We start from the raw sequence: 17,508 nt of genomic DNA on the forward strand, positions 1-17,508 counted from the left end.
CTGCCCACCCTCCCCACCCCCACCAGCAGCATTCGGCTCTCAGTTCCCTGGAACCCTGCTGGCATGCTGCCTGGACGGCCTTCCCTGCTCTTTCCTTGATCAACTCCTGTCATGCTTGAGCCTCAGTCAGCTTGTCACTTCCTTAAGAGAGTCCTTCTCTGATCTCCCAGCATAGGTAAACCTTCCACATTATATGCTCCTACATTCCTTATCACAATTGTAACTAACTGTGAAATAGCTTTCGTGTCTGTTATTCCCATCAGATTGTAAGCTCTAGATGTCAAAGACCCTACAAATCTTATGCACTGTAATAGTTTCAGTGCCTGATGCATTATAAACGCCCGAGTGAATAAATGAACGAACATTTTATGAATGACTATTTCATAAAACTTTCAGAGGAACAAGCCATTACAATATTATTTACATCCAGAGCTTAATTCTCCTTCTCGTCCTGCCCTGAATGAACATAGGAAGTGTTCTCTGGGTCACGTGATTCACACAAAACATACATGTTTTATAAAATAACTTCAACTTTCATAAAAATAAGCCCCCAAAACCAAGCATTATGCAACAAAAACATCACTTGCTCCCAAAGAATCCAAGCAACTTAAATGACTGGGTATAATAGGAAAATCCAAAATATTTGTTTTGTTTAACATTGTCTTATTTGTGCATACTAGCCTGGATAGTCACATCAATTCTTTTAAATTTTAGGTTATTTTGAAAATTGTATCCAGTTGGGTAAAAAGTGCAAACAAGCAGTCTCATAGCTATGAATTGTCTACACATTGAAACCTTTCAGTACACAATTATCACCAAAGTTAATGTGGTCTCCTTCCCCGAAGGCCCCAGCAACCCCGCAGATATGTCCGTGACTTGTTTCTGTGCCCTTTCAGTCTCAAATTACCCTGCTGAGTCAGATAACTGGAGAACAAATTAGCACCAACTGCTAAGGAAATTTTTCTGATACAAAAATCTGACCTTAAACCCCCCAAGCCCTGAATATCCTCTGTCAGAGTGCTAACAGTTCACCAGATTTGCACTGAAGAGTCTAAAGTTTCACGCTCTCATTCATGTTTCCTCCACAATTCTTGTCTTACCGAGAGAAGGGATAGGACTCAATTGGTTTGTCAGTTTTTTGACCAGGATAAGTCATTATTCAGTTGAAAGAAGGGGGAGGGGAAAATCTAACCGTATTCTGCGACAGCATTCAAACCCACGGATACTTGTGCATTGTTCTTCCCAGCCCTTTGCTCGTTTTATCACCCTATATCCAGTTGGACAAATAACAGTATGAATAAAGGTTATGTTTTGAGGGTAGGTGACACAAACACACACACACACACACACACACACACATAATTCACAGCAGGAGGAGATATATTTGGATGTAATCAAGTCTTTCTCTGGAGTGACTGACCTGCATGCTTTTAAATGATCAGACCCATCATGGTAGGTGGCAGGAGGCTTCTGAAGGAATCCTGCATTCTCCACAGGCTTGCCACCTTCTTTGACTGCCAGCATTTCAGTGCTGGAATCTGTCTCTGAAAACATTCTCTTGATTGTTTCATTTTGCCCAGGCCTGTGCAAGAGCCGAGGATCCCTGTGATGGTACCTGCCTCTGCTTTCCTCGTGCTTCCTTGACGGTCTCTTAATGTCAGAGGACTGTCTTGGCAGGGAAACACTGCATCCTTGGTATGTTGTGCCTTTTCCTCTGTGGAGATTTAAAGAGTAGCTCTCACACTCGGTCAGCTCCGGGTGCTTTTTACCTTTGGATCCCAAATGTACTGGATGGATTTCATTAGGAGCGGAAGACTCATCCAAGCTTCCACTTGGTTTCTTATTTCTCCTTCTCCGAGACAGGCGGAACTTCACTTGGGCTCTTCTTTTTGCCTGAATCCAGTGACTCTCATCGGTGGACGATGAATCTGAAGAATCTGTGTCAGTCTCACTCCATCGGTGGCTGGGGATTTGGAGGTGAAAATCCTTTCTTCTCCCCTTCACTTGTTCTTCTGTGTTCCTGTACCTCAGAGCAGCCCTCCTCTTCCTCCTAGGCCTCTGTTTTACTGATTTCTTACCAGACTCCTTCCTAGCAGGGCTCAGCACCACGACAGGGGTGCTTTGCTCAAATGAGGCTTCTGACATGTCATGTAAGATGGCAGATCTAGATAAAGCAGCAGGCGAAGGATGGAGAATGGGAATGGAGAGGAAAGCCATGGGAAAACAGAGAGAGAGCGCGATGAAAATGACAGCACGGACCCAAAGCTGGTAAATAAAGATCAAATGAGGGAAATGCACTAAGGGAGAAAAATTAGGCTCGTATAAATTATCCACGGACAATGTAAGGCAGAGGCAAGAGTCACACAGTCTCAGCAAACACAGCAAGAGTACAAAGCACTGGTCTAAAAACACACCAAATGGGATCATTTGCTGGGCACTTACCTGCAGATGTCCTGAGTGGATGGACAGACAGACAACCTTGACTGGCTCCTGGGAGCTGTCCCTGTGGTCGGGCTGCTCGCCTGGAGAAACAAGTTAGATAATTTGGCGTCTTGGTTAAGGTAATACATGGTCGATATCTTGCTTTTTTCCCACATATTTAAAAAATTACAACAAATGTGGCTGCCGGTCATGTTGCTCGTAAGGCAGCTCACAGGATATAGGAAGTCGGAGGGCCGGTTTTGCAAAAGCAAAACTGATTTGAGGAACTTGGAACAGCTGAGATGCTGTACCACTTTGCTGTTTCTTCATTTGTGAGAGAGGAAGATGATTCCAGAAGTTTCTATTCTATTTACTGTAAACTTTTGAGGGGAATGGCTCAATTTGCCTTGGGAACAAATAGGCAACCCTTGAATAGCCTATGATAGAAAGGACACAATGTCTATTATGTGACCAGGATGATAATAATCCAGGAAGCTTAAATAATCAAATAGCCCTTAGATTGCTAGATACTGCCTGCGGTTAACATTGTCACTTTAAGGCCCCAGGAGATGATATATTTAAAAACACTTCATAATATTTAAAAGCCTGCAGTGATTATTATTATTTCATCATTGACACTAATAAAATCTATCCATTGCAACATTATTGAACCTTCATATCTTTTAACCTAAGAGAGCCTGAAATTATGCAGACTGTTGGCACAAATTTGAGTCCATTTCATGAAACTCCTATCTTTGAAACACAACATTTTCTTCACTATTTTGACTTATTTAACTGTTGTATTTAGTACAGACAATAATGACAAATCAAAAGCTAGACTGTATTGAGAATTTACTGTGCATAAGGCACGTGCTGTGGTTTATCTACTGTCCCTTTAATCCTTACAATAATCTCACAAAACAGAAATACTAATAACTAACAGTTTTGAGGGAATATTATGTGCCAATCACTGTTCTAAGTAATTTTCATATGTTCATTCATCAATACTCACAAGAAACACATGTGGCACATACTAGAATTATTTCCATGTTACAGATGAGAAAACTGAGGAATTGGTGCTGCTCTGTGCTAGTAGGTGGTAGAGCAGGGCTTTGGGTTAGAAATCCTGCTCCTCTATCTGCTCTCATTCCCACCTAGAAAGGCACCCCTCTCCTTTACATAGAGGTAACTGAGGGAGTCCCAGGTCCAGATTTAGGCCATTCTGACTGCACAGATGAAGTTGCCACCAAGAAAATAATAGTAAAGGAAGAAAGATTAACCCCAAATTTCAAAGTACTTCTAAAACTCTCCATATTAAAGATATATACATAGAAATCAACTATAAGAAAAAACTGCAAAAAAAATTAAAAACAACACCTAAACATGTGGAGGCTACAAAATATGCTACGAAACAACCAAGGTATCACTGAAGAAATCAAAGAGGAAATAAAAAATACCTGGAGACAAATGAATATGGAAACACAATCATCCAAAATCTCTGGGACTCAGCAAAAGCAGTTCTAAGAGGAAAGTTTATAGCAATACAAGCCTACCTCGGGAAACAAGAAAAATCTCAAGTAAACAACTTATCCTTGGGCTTCCCTGGTGGCGCAGTGGTTGAGAGTCCGCCTGCTGATGCAGGGGATGCGGGTTCGTGCCCCAGTCCAGGAAGATCCCACATGCCGCGGAGTGGCTAGGCCCGTGAGCCATGGCCACTGAGCCTGCGCGTCCGGAGCCTGTGCTCCGCAACGGGAGAGGCCACAACAGTGAGAGGCCCATGTATCGCAAAAAAAACAAAACAAAAACAAACAAAAAAACCCCAACTTACCCTTACACCTAAAGGAACTAGATAAAGAAGAACAAACAAAAGCCAGAGTTAGTAGACAGAAAGATATAATAAAGATCAGAGCAGAAATAAACAAACTAGAGACTAAAAAAAAGAAAAGAAAAAAATAGAAAAGATCAGTGAAACTAACAGCTGGTTCTTTGGAAAGATAAGCATAATTGATAAACCTTTAGCCAGACTCATCAAGAAAAAAAGAGAGAGGGCCCAAATCAATAAAATCAGAAATGGAAAAGGTAAATTACAACCAACCCCACAAAAATACAGAAGAGCATAAGAGACTACTATGAACAACTATATGCCATGAAAATGGACAACCTAGAAGAAATGAGCAAATTCTTAGAAATGTACAATCTCCCAAGACTGAACCAGGAAGAAACAGATAATATGAACAGACCGATTACCAATAATGAAATTTAATCCATAGTTAAAAGACTCCCAACAAACAAAAGTTGAAGATCAGATGGCTTCACAGGTGAATTCTACCAAACATTTAGAGAAGAGTTAATACCTATCCTTCTCAAACAATTCCAAAGAAATTGCAGGGGAGGGAACACTTCCAAACTCTTTCCATGAGTTCAGCCTCACCCCGATACCTAAACCAGACAAAGATATTACACAAAAAAGAAAATTCAGGCCAATATCACTGATGAGCACAGATGCAAAAATCCTCAGCAACAATACTAGCAAACTGAATCCAACAGTACATTAAAAGAATCATACACCATGATCAAGTGGGATTTGTCCCACAGATGCAAGGATTTTTCAATATCTGCAAATCAATCAATGTGATACACATTAACAAACTGAAGAATAAAAACCATATGGTCATATCAATAGATGCAGAAAAGCTTTTGACAAAATTCAACACCCATTTATGACAAAAACTCTCCAGAAAATGGGCATAAATGGGAATATACCTCGACATAATGAACACATATGACAAACCCATAGCTAACACCACACTCAATGGTGAAAAGCTGAAAGCATTTCCTCTAAGATCAGGAACAAGACAAGGATGTCCACTCTTGTTATGTTTATTTAACATAGTTTTGTAAGTCCTAGCTTCTGCAATCAGAGAAAAAAATAATAAAAGGAATCCAAATTGAAAAGAAAGAAGTAATACTGTCACTGTTTGCAGATGACATGATACCATACATAGAAGATCCTAAAGACAACACCAGAAAACTAATAGAGCTAATCAATGAATTCAGTAAAGTGTCAGTATTCAAAATTAATATACAGAAATCTGTTGCATTTCTGTATTAATAATGAACTATCAGAAGGAGAAATTAAGGAAACAATCCCATTTACCATCACCTCAAAAAGAATAAAAACTGGAATAAAACTACCTAGGAATAAAGCTACCTAAGGATGTAAAAGACCTGTACTTGGAAAACTATAAGACTCTGATGAAAGAAATTGAGGACGACACAAACAGATAAAAGATATGCCACATTCATGTACTGGAAAAATTAATACTGTTAAGATGACCATACTACCCAAGGCAATCTACAGATTCAGTGAAACCCCTATCAAAATACCAAGGGTATGTTTCACAGAACAGGAACAAATAACTTTAAAATGTGTGTGGAAACACAAAAGACCCCCTATAGCCAATAATATCTTCAGAAAGAAGAACACAGCTGGAGGAGCTATGTTTCCTGACTTCAGACTATACTACAAAGCTACAGTAATCAAAACAGCATGGTACTGGTACAAAAACAGAAAAATAGATCAATGGAATAGAACAGAGAGTCCAGAAATAAACCCATGCACTTATGATCAATTAACCTATGACAAAAGAGTCAAGAATATACAGTGGAGAAAAGTCAGTCTCTTCAATAAGTGGTACTGGGAAAACTGGACAGCTACATATAAAGAATGAAATTAGAACATTTCCTCACACCATATACAAAAAAAAAAAAAAAACCTCAAAAAACCCCAAAAAACCCTCAAAATGGATTAAAGGCCCAAACGTAAGACATAAACCATAAAACTCCTAAAGGAAAACAGAACACTCTTTGACATCAATTGTAACAGTATTTTTTTTGATGTGTCTCCTAAAGCAAAGGAAATAAAAGCAAAAATAAACAAATGGGACCTAATTAAACTTAAAAGCTTCTGCAGAGCAAAGGAAACCATAAGCAAACAAAAAGACAACCTACTGAATGGGAGAAAATACTTGCAAATGATATGACAGATAAGGAGTTGATATGAAACATATAAACAGCTCATGCAACTCAACATCAAAAAACAAACAACCTGATTATAAAAATGGAAAGACGACCTGAATAGACATTTTTCTAAAGAGGACATTCAGATGGCCAACAGACACATGAAAAGATGCTCACCATCACTAATCATCAGGGAAATGCAAATCAAAACTGCAATGGTATATCACCTCACACATAGCAAGACAACTATCATCAAAAGGAAAACAAAAGACAAGTTTTGGAGAGGATGTGGAGAAAAGGGAACACTCCTACACATTGCAGCCATTGTGGAAAACTGTATGGAGGTTTCTCAAAACACTAAAAATAGAATTACCACACATGACAGAGCAATTTCACTCTTGAGCATACATCTGAAAACAACAAAAACACTAATTCAAAAAGATACATGCACCCCAGTGTTCACAGCAGCATTGTTTACAATTGCCAAGATATGGAAGCAACCTAAGTGTCCATCAACAGATGAATGGATAAAGAAGATAATATTCAATGGAATATTACTCAGTCATAAAAAAAGAAAATTTGCCATTTGCAAAAACATGGATGGACTTGGAGGGTATTATGCTATGTGAAATAAGTCAGACAGAGAAAGATAAATACTGTATGATATCACTTCTACGTAGAATCTGAAAAATAAAACAAACTGGTGAATATAACAAAAAAGAAACAGACTCAGATATAGAAAACAAACCAGTGGTTACCAGTGGGGAGAGGGAACAGGCAAGGGACAAGATAGGGGCAGGGGATTAATAGGTACAAACTACTATGTATAAAGTAAGTACGCTACAAGGATATATTCCACAATGCAGGGAATACAGCCATTTTATAATAACTATAAATGGAGTGTAACTTTTAAAAATTGTGAATCACTATGTTGTACACCTGTAACACACAATATTGTACATCAGATATACTTCAATTTACAAAAAGCTAAAAAAAAAAAAAAAAAAAAAAAAAAAAGAAAGAAAAAGGTAAATGCAGATGATTGTGGGATCCAGAGGAAAAGAAACTAATTCTAACTCAAAAAGTTAGGAAAACTTCAAGAGGAGGTACAGAAGGCTGAATAATACACCCCTTCACCCCAGCCAAGATGTCAACTTCTTAATCCCTGGAATTTGTGAATCTGTATCCTTACATGACAAAAGGGACTTTCCAGAGGTGGTTAAGTTAAGGGCCTTGAGATGGGGAGATGGTCCTGCATTATCCAGGTGGGCCAGGTGTAATCAGGAGGATGCTTCTAAGAGTGAGGCAATAGAGTTAGGGTCAGAGAGAGAAGATATAAGGATGGGAGCAGAGGTTGGAGAGAGGGGGAGATGCTACACTTCTGCATTTGAAGATAAAGGGAGGGGGCTCTGAGTGAAGGAATGCAGGCAGCCTCTAGAAGCTAGAAAAAGCTAGAAAATGAGCTCTCCCTAGAGGGTCCAGAAAAAATGCAGTCTTGCTGATATCTGGATTGTAGCCCAGTGAGACCCATGTTTGACTTCTGACCTCTAGAACTATAAGATGATACGTTTGTGTTGTTTTAAGACAAGTTTGTGGTAATTTGTTATAGCGGTCCCAGGAAACTAATATAGGAGATAACATTTTAGCTAAGCTTAAAAGGAAAGGAGGAGTTATTAAAGAAGAGATTAAAAGTATTCTAGGCAGAGGAAGCAGTGTCCTGACAGGGAAGGATGGCATCCTCAATGTGTTCTAACAAACTGATCTACATTTGTGCACTTCTTTTTTAAAAATTTATTTTACTGAAGTATAGTTGACTTATAATGTGTTAATTTCTGCTGCACAGCAAAGTGATTCAGATATACATATATATTCTTTTTTATGTTCTTTTCCATTATGATTTACTTCAGGGTATGGAATACAGTTCCCTGTGCTATATGGTAGGACCTTGTTGTTTATCCATCCTATAATAGTTTGCATCTGCTAATCCCAAACTCTGAATCCTTCCCTCCTTCACCCCCCCTCTCCCTTGTCAACCACAGGTCTGTTCTCTATGTCTGAGTCTGTTTCTGTTTCATAGATAAGTTCATTTGTGTCATATTTGAGATTCCACATATATGTGATATTATATGGTATTTGTCTTTCTCTTTCTGACTTCACTTAGTATGATAATCTCTAGGTCCACCCATGTTGCTGCAAATGGCATTATTTCATTCTTTTTTATGCCTGAGCAGTATTCCACTGTATATATGTACCACATCTTCTTGATCCTATCATCTGTCAATGGACGTTTAGGTTGTTTCCATGTCTTGGCTACTGTGAATAGTGCTGCTATGAACACAGGGGTGCATGTATCTTTTTGAATTAGCATTTTGCCCGGATATATGCCCAGGAGTGGGATTGCCGGATCATATAGTAACTCTATTTTTAGATTTTGAGGAACTTCCATACTGTTTTCCCTAGTGGCTGCACCAATTTACATTCTTACCAACAGCGCAGGAGGGTTCCCTTTTCTCCACACCCTCTCTGGCATTTGTTATTTGTAACATCTGCACCCTTCTGACTTTTAACTTTCTGAGTCTTTTCTGTCAACCCATGAACATTGTGTATTTTTAAAGTCTTTGAACATCATCTTTGGACACTAGTCCGTGTTCGATTATCTCCTTCAATATTTGTATTAAAACTCACTTATTTCAAGTTTTATAATGTAGATCAACTTCTTATCTACCCATCGAAAGCATAGCCAGTTTTTGTAAAAATAGAAGCATTTCTGTACTCGACGCAGTGAGCAGTAAGTTTTGTTAGACTGTGTACTGTTTATTCCACGTACACCCACTGAGGTTCAAAGAAAGCTGTGCATACAGCAGGCACTGAATAAAGGCCACATGTGTGAAGTTTGCTCCTCATTCTGTTTTGAAAAAATCAATGCACCAAATGTAAAATAGATAGCTAGTGGGCAGCAGCCGCATAGCCCCGGTACATCAGCTCGGTACATTGTGACCACCTAGAGGGTGGGATAGGGAGGGTGGGAGGGAGACGCAAGAGGGAGGAGATATGGGAACATATGTATATGTATAGCTGACTCACTTTGTTATACAGCAGAAACTAACACACCATTGTAAAGCAATTATACTCCAATAAAGATGTTAAAAAAAAAAAAAAAGCAACGCAGCCCCAAAATGACCTTCAATCACTGATGATGTGACTACGAATGTGAACCACAATATGATGAGCATCATAATGGGTATCCATGGCTACTTAATGGTGTGTTAAAACCAATTCCATGAAGCTGCACAGGCAAAGGTGCTGCAATAGACATCATCATGATAAAACAAATTTTATAACCTCACAGGTCTGGGCAAATGCATGTTCTGCAATGGGAAGGTGATCTGTCAATTAATAATAACACAGAACATTAAAAAACATGCAGCTTTCCTTTGGAGAGAGTTTTGGTCCACCATGTCACTGAATCAAATAACATTTATATCTATAACCCTGAAGGATTTTGAAGGGAACTGAAACTGTTCCTTGCTGCCACTCAAGAATCTTCAAATAGCTCACATCCGGTGTTAGTCTATACATATTGAGCGGGCAGCCGGGCTACTGCTGGAGCAGATACTGCCAGTGCCTCCCTGGACCTTCACCCTACCCTGAGTTCACTTGCCTGTGGACAGGTCCCCACTTGATTTCTCTGCCTGGGTCTTTCCTGGTACCACGTGCACTTGCTGGGCTGCACACAGGCACAGCCTGGGAGTGTGGGATAAGTTAAACCCCTGGGGACAGTTTTTGGGTTGGAGTCAGTGGATAAGTGCCCTGGCTTATTCCATCTTCCCAGGGGCAGTTCTGAGAGGTGGCTACCAGAGTTTCTCAAAAGGTCCTGAGCTGGATAAAGGCCCATTTGTTCACAGGTCATCAACACAGTCTTTATTGGCATTTCTCCTTTCTCTGTCTTACTTTTTTCATGCCTTGTGTGCTTCCCAGAAAAACTACCTGCACCTGACGAAGACAGCAGCTAAATTGACTGGAATCTATTTGACCAGCTGATGGATATGAAATTAATCTTGTGTCACTTTTGATTCATTTGCTCAGCAAATATGAATAAAGATCTATCATGTAATCAACACAATGCTGAGTTCTGGGAATAAAGAAATGGATGGCACCCTGACAGGGTTTCTTGTTTAGTGGAGAAGAGGTATAAGTGAACAGGCAGTTTTAATACAGTCTAGGGCATCCTGATAGTATAGCAGTGCAAGTTCTGATGAACGGAGGGCACCTAATGGAAGGTGGAGCAGAGATTTAAAGGAAGTATCCCAGAGAAGAGAAAACCTCACCTCAAAAGTGTGGTGTGGGTCATGTGGGTGAGGACCGTCCAGACGGGGAGAAGGGTGTGTTAGAGTAGAGTGGGGAGACCATGGCTTGTTATGGGAACCACAGAGAGTTTGGTAATGGCTGGAGGGAAGGTGGTGAGGGAGATAGGAAGTGATACAAAGTCAGGAGAAGGAAGTCGATGGAGGTTCTATATGCCACATTGAAATGCGTTGGTTGTATCCTCAAATAAATGGAAAGTCACTGAGATAATCAGCAGCAAATGGAAATGATTAAATTTGGGAACTAGAAAGCTCACTTTGGCAGCTGAGCATCCGAAGGTCCAGAACTGACTATAAATAGGGAGAAGAATTAGGATTTGTTATATCCAGGATACAGCAGGGAAGGAGAAAAGGAAAAGTAAGCAATACCATCCCAACTGGTTGTTTTATTTTTAAATATGATACAAATTATTTGAAAGATCAGCTGAAAAAAGAAAATGGGGAAATATCTAGGAAAATTCTTTAATAACAGCTATGTGAAATCAGAGTACTTTTACCAAATAGCAAACATAGTGTGAAGCTTCAGAAATAAGAATACGTGGGTGGCAAAGATACATCATTAAAATAGAAACATACTTATCTACATATCTACCTTTCTATACCGTAGTACATAATAAAATTGCATTTCAACTTTTCGGTGGGAAAAGACTAGGTTATTAAATAAATAGCATGGGCAGAATTACAGGGAAAATGGCGGAAGAGTAAGACACGGAGATCACCTTCCTCCCCACAGATACACCAGAAATACATCTAAACGTGGAACAACTCCTACAGAACACCTACTGAACGCTGGCAGAAGACCTCAGACCTCCCAAAAGGCAAGAAAATCCCCACGTACCTGGGTAGGGCAAAAGAAAAAAGAAGAAACAGAGACAAAAGAATAGGGACGGGACCTGCACCAGTGGGAGGGAGCCGTGAAGGAGGGAAAGTTTCCATACACTAGAAGCCCCTTCGCGGGCGGAGACTGCGGGTGGCGGAGGGGGAGCTTCGGAGCCGCGGGGGAGAGCGCAGCCACAGGGTGCGGAGGGCAAAGCGGAGAGATTCCCGCACAGAGGATCGGGGCCGACCGGCACTCACCAGCCCGAGAGGCTTGTCTGCTCACCCGCCGGGGCGGGCGGGGCTGCGAGCTGAGGCTCGGGCTTCGGTCGGAGCGCAGGGACAGGACTGGGGCTGGCGGCGTGAACAGCCTGAAGGGGTTAGTGAACCACAGATAGCCGGGAGTGAGTCTGGGGAAAAGTCTGGAGCTGCCGAAGAGGCAAGAGACTTTTTCTTACCTCTTTGCTTCCTGGTGCGCGAGGAGAGGGGATTCAGAGCGCTGCTTAAAGGAGCTCCAGAGACGGGCGCGAGCCGCGGCTAACAGCGCGGACCCCAGAGACGGGCATGAGACGCTAAGGCTGCTGCTGCCGCCACCAAGAAGCCTGTGTGCGAGCACAGGTCACTCTCCACACCCCCCTTCCGGGGAGCCTGTGCAGCCCGCCACTGCCAGGGTCCCGGGATCCAGGGACAACTTCCCCGGGAGAACCCACGGCGCGCCTCACGCTGGTGCAACGTCACGCCAGCCGCCGCCTCACGCTGGTGCAACGTCACGCCAGCCGCCGCCTCACGCTGGTGCAACGTCACGCCGGCCTCTGCCGCCGCGGGCTTGCCCCTCATCCACACCCCTCCCTCCCCCCGGCCTGAGTGAGCCAGAGCCCCCGAAGCAACTGCTCCTTTAACCTCGTCCTGCCTGAGCGAAGAGCACACGCCCTCCGGCGACCTACACGCAGAGGCGGGGCCAAATCCAAAGCTGAGCCCCGGGAGCTGTGCAAACAAAGAGAAAGGGAAATGTATCCCAGCAGCCTCAGAAGCAGCGGATTAAAGGTCCACAATCAACTTGATGTACCCTGCACCTGTGGAATACCTGAACACACAACGAATCATCCCAAATGGAGGAGGTGGGCTTTGAGAGCAAGATTTATGATTTTTCCCCCTTTTCCTCTTTTTGTTAGTATGTATGTGTATGCTTCAGTGTGAGATTTTGTCTGTACAGCTTTGCTTCCACCATTTGTCCTAGGATTCTATCCATGCGTTTTGTTTTTTGTTTATAAAAATTTTTTTTCTTAATATTTTTAAATTTAATAACCTTATTTTATTTTATATTACTTCATTTTATCTTTCTTTCTTTCTTTCCTTCCCTCCCTCCCTTCTTTCTTTCTTTCTTCCTTCCTTCCTTCTTTTTCTCACTTTTATTCTGAGCCGTGTGGATGAAAGGCTCTTGGTGCAGCAGCCAGGAGTCAGTGCTGTGCCTCTGAGGTGGGAGAGCCAACTTCAGGACACTGGTCCACAAGAGACCTCCAAGCTCCAAATAATATCAAACGGCAAAAATCTCCCAGAGATCTCCATCTCAACACCAGCGCCCAGCTTCACTCAACGACCAGCAAGCTACAGTGCTGGACACCCTATGCCAAACAACTAGCAAGACAGGAACACAACCCTACCCATTAACAGAGAGGCTGCCTAAAATCATAATAAGTCCACAGACACTCCAAAACACACCACCAGACGTGGACCTGCCCACCAGAAAGACAAGATCCAACCTCATCCACCAGAACACAGGCACTAGTCCCCTCCACCAGGAAGCCTACACAACCCACTGAACCAACCTTAGCCACTGGGGACAGACACCAAAAACAACGGGAACTACGAACCTGCAGCCTGCAAAAAGGAGACACCAAACACAGTAAGATAAGCAAAATGAGAAGACAGAAAAACACACAGCAGATGAAGGAGTAAGATAAAAACCCATCAGACCTAACAAATGAAGAGGAAATACAATGAAAAAGAATTCAGAATAATGATAGTAAAGATCATCCAAAATCTTGGAAATATAATAGACAAAGTGCAGAAACATTTAACAAGGACCTAGAAGAACTAAAGATGAAACAAGCAACGATGAACAACACAATAAATGAAATTAAAAATACTCTAGATGGGATCAATAGCAGAATAACTGAGGCAGAAGAACGGATAAGTGACCTGGAAGATAAAATAGTGGAAATAACTACTGCAGAGCAGAATAAAGAAAAAAGAATGAAAAGAACTGAGGACAGTCTCAGAGACCTCTGGGACAACATTAAACGCACCAACATTCGAATTATAGGGGTTCCAGAAGAAGAAGAGAAAAAGAAAGGGACTGAGAAAATATTTGAAGAGATTATAGTTGAAAACTTCCCTAATATGGGAAAGGAAATAGTTAATCAAGTCCAGGAAGCACAGAGAGTCCCATACAGGATAAATCCAAGGAGAAATACGCCAAGACACATATTAATCAAACTGTCAAAAACTAAATACAAAGAAAGCATATTAAAAGCAGCAAGGGAAAAACAACAAATAACACACAAGGGAATCCCCATAAGGTTAACAGCTGATCTCTCAGCAGAAACTCTACAAGCCAGAAGGGAGTGGCAGGACATACTGAAAGTGATGAAGGAGAAAAACCTGCAACCAAGATTACTCTACCCAGCAAGGATCTCATTCAGATTTGATGGAGAAATTAAAACCTTTACAGACAAGCAAAAGCTGAGAGAGTTCAGCACCACCAAACCAGCTTTACAACAAATGCTAAAGGAACTTCTCTAGACAAAAACACAAGAGAAGGAAAAGTCCTATAATAACGAACCCAAAACAATTTAGAAAATGGGAATAGGAACATACATATCGATAATTACCTTAAATGTAAATGGACTAAATGCTCCCACCAAAAGACACAAATTGGCTGAATGGATACAAAAAAAAGACCCATATGTATGCTGTCTACAAGAGACCCACTTCAGGCCTAGAGACACATACAGACTGAAAGTAAGGGGATGGAAAAAGATATTCCATGCAAATGGAAACCAAAAGAAAGCTGGAGTAGCAATTCTCATATCAGACAAAAGAGACTTTAAACTAAAGACTATTAGAAGAGACAAAGAAGGACACTACATAATGATCAAGGGATCAATCCTAGAAGAAGATATAACAATTGTAAATATTTATGCACCCAACATAGGGGCACCTCAGTATACATAAGGCAAATACTAACAGCCATAAAAGGGGAAATCGACAGTAACACATTCATAGTAGGGGACTTTAACACCCCACTTTCACCAATGGACAGATCATCCAAAGTGAAAATAAATAAGGAAACACAAGCTTTAAATGATACATTAAACAAGATGGACTTAATTGATATTTATAGGACATTTCATCCAAAAACAACAGAATACACATTTTTCTCAAGTGCTCATGGAACGTTCTCCAGGATAGAACATATCTTGGGTCACAAATCAAGCCTTGGTAACTTTAAGAAAATTGAAATTGTATCAAGTATCTTTTCCAACCACAACACTATGAGACTAGATGTCAGTCACAGGAAAAGATCTGTAAAAAATACAAACACATGGAGGCTAAACATTATACTACTTAATAACGAAGTGCTCACTGAAGAAATCAAAGAGGAAATTAAAAAATACCTAGAAACAAATGACAATGGAGATACAACGACCCAAAACCTATGGGATGCAGCAAAAGCAGTTCTAAGAGGGAAGTTTATAGCAATACAAGCCCACCTTAAGAAGCAGGAAACATCTCGAATAAACAACCTAACCTTGCACCTCAAGCAATTAGAGAAAGAAGAACAAAAAACCCCCAGAGTTAGCAGAAGGAAAGAAATCATAAAAATCAGATCAGAAATAAATGAAAAAGAAATGAAGGAAACAATAGCAAAGATCAATAAAACTAAAAGCTGGTTCTTTGAGAAGATAAACAAAATAGATAAACCATTAGCCAGACTCATCAAGAAAAAAAGGGAGAAGACTCAAATCAATAGAATCAGAAATGAAAAAGGAGAAGTAACAACTGACACTGCAGAAATAAAAAAAATCATGAGGGATTACTACAAGCAACTCTATGCCAATAAAATGGACAATCTGGAAGAAATGGACAAATTCTTAGAAATGCACAAACTGCCAAGACTGAATCAGGAAGAAATAGAAAATATGAACAGACCAATCACAAGCACTGAAATTGAAACTGTGATTAAAAATCTTCCAACAAACAAAAGCCCAGGACCAGATGGCTTCACAGGCGAATTCTATCAAACATTTAGAGAAGAGCTAACACCTATTCTTCTCAAACTCTTCCAAAATATAGCAGAGGGAGGAACACTCCCAAACTCATTCTACGAGGCCACCGTCACCCTGATACCAAAACCAGAAAAGGATGTCACAAAGAAAGAAAACTACAGGGCAATGTCACTAATGAACATAGATGCAAAAATCCTCAACAAAATACTAGCAAACAGAATCCAACAGCACATTAAAAGGATCATACAACATGATCAAGTGGGATTTATCCCAGGGATGCAAGGATTCCTCAATATATGCAAATCAATCAACATGATACACCATATTAACAAACTGAAGGAGAAAAACCATATGATCATCTCAATAGATGCAGAAAAAGCTTCTGACAAAATTCAACACCTATTTATGATAAAAACCCTGCAGAAAGTAGGCATAGAGGGAACTTTCCTCAACATAATAAAGGCCATATATGACAAACCCACAGCCAACATCATCCTCAATGGTGAAAATCTGAAAGCATTTCCACTAAGATCAGGAACAAGACAAGGTTGCCCACTCTCACCACTCTTATTCAACAAAGTTTTGGAAGTTTTAGCCACAGCCATCAGAGAAGAAAAGGAAATAAAAGGAAACCAAATCGGAAAAGAAGAAGTAAAGCTCTCACTATTTGCAGATGACATGATACTATACATAGAGAATCCTAAAGATGCTATCAGAAAACTACTAGAGCTAATGAATGAATTTGGTAAAGTTGCAGGATACAAAATTAATGCACAGAAATCTCTGGCATTCCTATACACTAATGATGAAAAATCTGAAAGTGAAATCAAGAAAACACTCCCATCTACCATTGCAACCAAAAGAATAAAATATCTAGGAATAAACCTACCTAAGGAGACAAAAGACCTGTATGCAGAAAATTATAAGACACTGATGAAAGAAATTAAAGATGATACAAATAAGTGGCGAGATATACCACGTTCTTGGATTGGAAGAATCAACACTGTGAAAATGACTCTACTACCCAAAGCAATCTACAGATTCAATGCAATCCCTATCAAACTACCAATGGCATTTTTCACAGAACTAGAACAAAAAATTTCAGAATTTGTAATGGAAACACAAAGGACCCCGAATAGCAAAAGCAATATTAAGAATGAAAAACGGAGCTGGAGGAATCAGGTTCCCTGACTTCAGACTATACTACAAAGCTACAGTAATCAAGGCAGTATGGTACTGGCACAAAAACAGAAAGATCAATGGAACAGGATAGAAAGCCCAGAGATAAGCCCATGCACATATGTATGGTCACCTTATCTTTGATAAAGGTGGCAGGAATATACAGTGGAGAAAGGACAGCCTCTTCAATAAGTGGTGCTGGGAAAACTGGACAGGTACATGTAAAAGTATGAGATTAGATCACTCCCTAACACCATACACAAAAATAAGCTCAAAATGGATTAAAGACCTAAATGTAAGGCCAGAAACTATCAAACTCTTAGAGGAAAACATAGGCAGAACACTCTATGACATAAATCACAGCAAGATCCTTCTTGACCCATCTCCTAGAGTAATGGAGATAAAAACAAAAATAAACA

At 40.4% G+C, this 17,508-nt stretch overlaps 1 protein-coding gene across 1 annotated transcript in view; it reads right to left on the minus strand.

The window, feature by feature from the left end:
* The window catches only part of MARCHF1 (membrane associated ring-CH-type finger 1), a 319,475-nt gene that overhangs the window by 86,736 nt on the left and 215,231 nt on the right, over positions 1–17,508 (minus strand). Inside the window, exon 3 of the mRNA XM_007461544.1 lies at positions 2,443–2,522. Coding sequence (XP_007461606.1) covers positions 2,443–2,522 — 80 coding nt within the window. The remainder of the gene's footprint in view (positions 1–2,442; positions 2,523–17,508) is intronic.

Source organism: Lipotes vexillifer, unplaced genomic scaffold (assembly GCF_000442215.2).
Source record: "Lipotes vexillifer unplaced genomic scaffold, Lipotes_vexillifer_v1.1 scaffold744, whole genome shotgun sequence".
Classification (NCBI taxonomy): domain Eukaryota; kingdom Metazoa; phylum Chordata; class Mammalia; order Artiodactyla; family Lipotidae; genus Lipotes; species Lipotes vexillifer.